Here is a 5,997-nt window from a genome sequence, read left to right as displayed (position 1 = left end):
GCTGCTCGTTTCCTTTCCGCACTGGTGAGCATCAACCGTCAGCTTCATCGCCCAGCTGTGTCGGCTACAGCATCTGATCGCCGGTGGAAGCAACTTTGATTCCTGTTGGCTGATAAAAAATTACAAGGCACATTTAGCCTTGGAAAAGGTACGTACCTGTCCAAGCGATTTAAAGTTCCATCTCAGGGCTACTGGTCTTAATTATTCCCAGAAAATCATCGCTCTGCATACGTGTATCTCTACATCGCCGGCGTGCCTAAGCGTCGTTCAAAATGGCGGACGACCAGGAGAGGCGTCAGCTAGTGCTTCGACGTACGGCACTTCTTGCTTCACTCAGAAGAGCAGGGATATTTATGGCGGAATACCAGGAGGAACGGGACAGGCTCGAGGTGGCGCTGCGGATCGAAAACCTGGACGTAATCCGGCAGGATCTTGAGGACATCCAATCGGTTCTTGAAGGCATCGAGGAAACAAATGAAGGTATAACCCTAAACACCCAAATTCGCTCTGCATTTGAAGGGCAGTTTTTCAAAATAAAGGCTGGTCTGCTGTCAAAACTGCCTCCGTCTATTCCTGTTGGCAGTGCTCCTCATCCTACCCCCCCTACATTTCCCTCCAGTCTTAAGGGTCTCAAACTTCCGACGATCACGTTGCCTGAATTCAACGGGGATTTCAAAGAGTGGTTGGCATTCCACGACACATTCCTAGCGTTGATCCATTTGAATCAGGATGTTCCGGAGATCCAGAAATTCCACTACCTCAAGTCAGCGGTAACGGGTGAAGCCGCTCAAATAATCGAGTCGTTCGCGATCAGTGCCACTAATTATTCTTTAGCTTGGCAGGCATTGGTCGGAAGGTATGCGAACGAGTATCTCCTGAAGAAACGGCATCTACAGGCGATGCTGGAAATCCAATGGATAAAAAAGGAAACTACCGCTTCATTGCATGGGATTGTCGACGAGTTCGAGCGGCATACCAAAATCCTGCGGCAGCTTGGAGAGCCAGTGGACGGCTGGAGCACAATACTGGAACATTTGCTGTGCGTTCGCATTCCTGATGATACTCTCAAGGCATGGGAGGATCATGCATCGACAATAGAGAAGCCAAGTTATGAAGCCCTTATTGAGTTCCTGCATCGACGCATCCGTGTTCTGGAATCAATTTCGGTGAATCACGTTCAACCTCCACCGCAGTACGTCACGTCCTCTCACGTTTCGGCAACTCGCAAGTCCACCCAGATGAAACCGTCGCCCAGTACAGCAGTCGACACTCCAGGAAAGTGCTATGCTTGTGAACAGCGCCACCCATTGGTAAAGTGCACAAAATTCGAGAAAATGAATGCAATAGATCGCCTTGCCCTGATCAATGCAAATCGGTTGTGTTTGAATTGTTTTAGGAGTGATCATTTTTCAAGGCATTGTTCATCTAAATACACCTGCAGATTCTGTAAACGACGTCATCATTCCCTCCTCCATGCAGGCTTCGGAGACAGTGCAGGTCCCCCTCGCTCCGACCAAGCTTCATCCTCTACTGGCAACTTTACACGAGCGTCGACTAACGTGAGTGTAGCTTCGGCAGGTGATGAGTCATCTTCTCCCATGTTATCTGCAGCCACTTCCATCCAACCGAGAGAAATCAACTGCAGTCTGCCACTGCAAGGAACCGGGAAGAACGTGTTTATGCTCACAGCGGTCATCGTGGTCATCGATCGCTATGGTAAGGAGCATTTCGCACGTGCGCTTTTGGACTGCGCATCTCAACCAAATCTGATTACCGAGAAGATGGTCCAGCTGCTACGACTGAAGCGAAGCAAATCGAATGTTATCGTTCAAGGAATCGGTGAGCAATCGCAAAACGCCAGAGAATCAGTTCACGTCCAGATCCGGTCCCGAAAGCAGGATTTTTCGATGAATGTTGAGTTTTTAATACTTCAAAAAGTAACCCCCGATCTACCCGTCCACGATATTCCAGTGGACTACTGGAAGCTTCCTTCAAATCTGTTCCTGGCGGATCCCCAATTCCATAAACGTACGCCAATTGACATGATCCTAGGAATCGAGCATTTCTTCTCATTCTTTCCAACGGCAAACAGGATTCAACTACCTAAATCTCTTCCGATGCTTGTCGATAGTGTTTTCGGATGGTTAATTTCCGGCTCAGCTGATAAGGTTCCTTCAGCTAAACAGAATCCTCCCTGTAGCATCGTAGCTGTTTCCCTATTCACGCTTGAAGAGAGCGTCGAACAGTTTTGGAAGGTTGAAGAGCTACAAGCCCGGTCTGCCTATTCGTTGGAAGAAAGGCGATGCGAAGAATCATTTTCATCTACCACAACGAGAACAACAGATGGACGATACATGGTACGTTTACCCCGCCAACCCAACTTCAACGAGCTGATTGGAGATTCCAGATCTATGGCACTCCGTCGGTTTCTCCTCCTGGAAAAACGACTTGCACGGAATCCTGAACTGAAGAATGAATACCACAAGTTTATGGAAGAATACCTCTCCCTTGGACACATGCAGCGTGTTCGAGAAGACGACGGACAGTATTCCCAAGCATACTACCTCCCGCATCACCCGGTAGTGAAGGAAGCCAGCACAACGACGAAAGTACGTGTGGTTTTCGACGCGTCGGCCAAGACCTCTACAGGCTCATCTCTCAACGAAGCTCTACTAGTAGGTCCTGTGGTGCAGGATGATCTCCTATTGACCATTCTTCGGTTCCGGACATTTCCCGTGGCGTTGGTGAGTGATATCGCCAAAATGTACCGGCAAGTTTTGCTCCATCCCGACGATACACCTTACCAGAGAATTCTGTGGCGATCCGACCCGGCCGATCCAATCCAATGCTATGAGTTGTTGACTGTTACGTATGGCCTGAGCCCATCATCCTTTCTAGCCACACGCACGTTGCAACAGCTGGCTAACGATGAAGGCGATTCCTATCCGCTGGCCGGACCCGCTGTTCGGAAGAGTTTCTACATAGATGACTTCATCGGAGGAGCACAGTCCATCACAGAAGCAATCCAGTTAAGGACAGAACTCAGTGAACTCCTGGCGAAAGGCGGTTTTCCACTTCGAAAATGGACATCTAATCAGCTACCAGTGCTGGCAGGTCTGTCACCCGATGAAATTGGTACCCAATCATCAATTCAGTTTGACAAGCACGAGACGGTGAAAACACTAGGAATTTCCTGGGAACCTGAGCCTGATATCCTTCGCTTCGACTCCGAGATTCGCCAACACAAGCATGCACCAACGAAACGATCGATCCTTTCGGCAATCTCTCAACTGTTCGACCCATTGGGGTTAATATCGCCGATTGTCATCAAGGGTAAGATGCTAATGCAACGTTTGTGGCTGCTACCATGTGCTTGGGACGACGAGGTACCCAATCATATAGCGACGTCCTGGGAGAAATATGCAGCACAACTTCCAAAGGTGGCAAATTTCCGCATCAGCCGTTACGCCCTACTACCAAACTCCACCATCCAGCTTCATACGTTTTCCGATGCATCGGAATCGGCGTACGGTGCGTGTACTTATGCCAGATGTGTCGACTCCTCGGGACAGATTCGTGTTCAACTGCTTGCTTACAAATCCCGAGTCGCACCTTTGAAGAAAATTACACTACCTCGCCTAGAACTGTGTGCTGCAGACATTGCAGCCAAATTACACACCCGGATCGTCGAGGCGCTCCAAACTCCCATCGCTGGTTCGTATTTTTGGTCCGACTCCACCGTAACCCTGCAATGGCTGCGAGCACCTCCTAATACCTGGAAAACGTTTGTGGCGAACCGAGTATCGGAGATACAAAGCTCTACGCATGGAGCCTTTTGGAATCACGTAGCCGGAACAGAAAATCCCGCGGACCTAATATCACGCGGCATGCACGTCGACGACTTTCTGGTCAGCAAATTGTGGAAGGGAGGTCCCAATTGGCTGTCGAATCCAAGAACGAAATGGCCAGTCTTAAAATTTACTGAATACCCAGAAGACGGGAAGGAACGCAGAAAGCTGATTACAGCCGTCACAAGGACTCAAGTGATATGCAGTACCATCAATCCGATCTTTGCCAGATTTTCATCCTACGAACGTTTGCTTCGATCTACAGCCTACATCCTTCGATTCATCGCCAATGCTCGCTGTAAAGCGCGCACGCAACCGCTCCCCCTTACTGGTCCGATTCCCAGTATCTCGCTTAATGTGAAGCACCTGAACAACGCAGAACAAAAACTGACTCAGCTGGCTCAAGCAGATGCATTCGACGAGGAGATCCAAAATTTGCAGCATAACAAGGCCGTCGGAAAGCGTTCTGCAATCCGTCTACTGACTCCGTTTCTAGACCCTGAGGGAACTATACGTGTAGGGGGGAGACTTAAACTTTCAGACCAGCCATTTCTATTCAAACATCCCGCCCTATTGCCCAGCAACCATCCCCTCACTCGTTTAATTGCCAAATCCTACCACATATCACTTATTCACGGTGGCGGCCGCCTAACACTTGCGGCTATACGAGAAAAATACTGGCCAGTCAACGGGCGACGACTGGTTCGCAGCATCCTTCGCAGCTGTTTCCGTTGCGCCAGAGCCCAGCCTGTCCCGACCACTCAACAGATTGGTCAACTTCCCCTGCATCGAGTAGCACCCAGTCGACCGTTTGCCATTTCTGGTGTGGATTATGCAGGACCAGTCTACTTGAAGCCGGTACACAAGCGAGCTGCTGCAACTAAGGCTTACATCAGCATCTTCGTCTGCTTCTGCACCAAGGCGGTGCACATCGAGTTGGTGAGTGACCTGTCGACGCAAGGCTTCCTGTCGGCACTTCGTCGTTTCATCGCTCGTCGTGGACTACCGAGTGACTTGTACTCTGACAACGGAAAGAACTTCGAAGGCGCCGCCAACGAACTGGATGAAGTCTACCGAATGCTGCAAGATGAGTCGCAGATGCGACAAATTACGTCTGATCGAGCCTGTGAACGTATCACTTGGCACTTCAATCCGCCGAAGGCCCCACATTTTGGAGGATTGTGGGAGGCGGCGGTCAAGGTGGCCAAACATCAACTGTACCGACAGCTCGGCAATTCAAAGCTGTCTTTCGAAGATTTAACCACCCTGCTAACGCAGATCGAAGCGAGCATGAACTCGCGCCCTATCGTACCACTGAGTGAGGACCCGAATGACATCGCTGCGCTAACTCCTGCGCACTTCCTGATCGGTAGCACAATGCACTCCCTGCCCGAACCAGAGTTGCATCGATTGCCACTGAACCGTCTGGACCATTATCAACGTCTACAACGAATCTATCAGCAGTTCTGGTATCATTGGCGGACAGAATACCTTCAAGAGCTGCAACGAGACTCTAAGGTTTGTCATCCCAATGCAGACATTCAACCGGGGAGACTCGTAGTGCTGACTGACGAACTTCAAATGCCGGTGAAGTGGCCATTGGCTCGAATAATTGCCGTTCACCCAGGCAAAGACAAGCTGGTGAGAGTTGCTTCACTGCGCACTAGCCGGGGAGTCATCGTACGGCCAATCACCAAAATCTGCTTGCTTCCGCTGGAAGAACGGGATGCCGAATTACCGCACGGAGACGATCAACCCACAACCCGCCCTGCGGAATCCCAGGAGGATCACACCGGAGGAGAACACTAAATTTATTATATTTTGAAATTGTTTATATAATATTGTATAATTTATAATTAGGATAATAGTTGAAATCTATATTTTCAAGGTGGCGGCGATGTTGCAACACTGATACCACACATCAATGTTGCGCCGTGCTATAAAATGATTGTTCGACTGAGTGGACGAACCCTATCACTTACAGATGCGAAATCACTTGCACTACCACAAGCGCGCAATGTAAATGATAAGGTTCTATCACTTCTGCTGCCCACCATCTCGATCAGTTCCAAATTTATCGTCTACCTAGAAGGTCATACAAATAAATGGTGTTAAAATTAAAGCTGCGTTGTAGAAAATCTAGGTCGAA

General features: G+C 49.4%; 1 protein-coding gene across 1 annotated transcript; it reads left to right on the top strand.

Moving 5' to 3' along the window:
- The first annotated feature begins 272 nt into the window (after nucleotides 1-272).
- Nucleotides 273-5,657, top strand: LOC131680520 (uncharacterized). The gene is made up of 2 exons (XM_058961232.1): nucleotides 273-1,290; nucleotides 1,480-5,657. The coding sequence occupies exons 1-2, from the start codon at nucleotides 273-275 to the stop codon at nucleotides 5,655-5,657; spliced, it is 5,196 nt and encodes a 1,731-aa protein (XP_058817215.1).
- Nucleotides 5,658-5,997: the final 340 nt, after the last annotated feature.

The sequence above is a fragment of the Topomyia yanbarensis genome, chromosome 2 (genome assembly GCF_030247195.1).
Source record: "Topomyia yanbarensis strain Yona2022 chromosome 2, ASM3024719v1, whole genome shotgun sequence".
In the NCBI taxonomy this organism is placed as follows: domain Eukaryota; kingdom Metazoa; phylum Arthropoda; class Insecta; order Diptera; family Culicidae; genus Topomyia; species Topomyia yanbarensis.
This window is presented reverse-complemented; position numbering and strand designations above follow the sequence as displayed.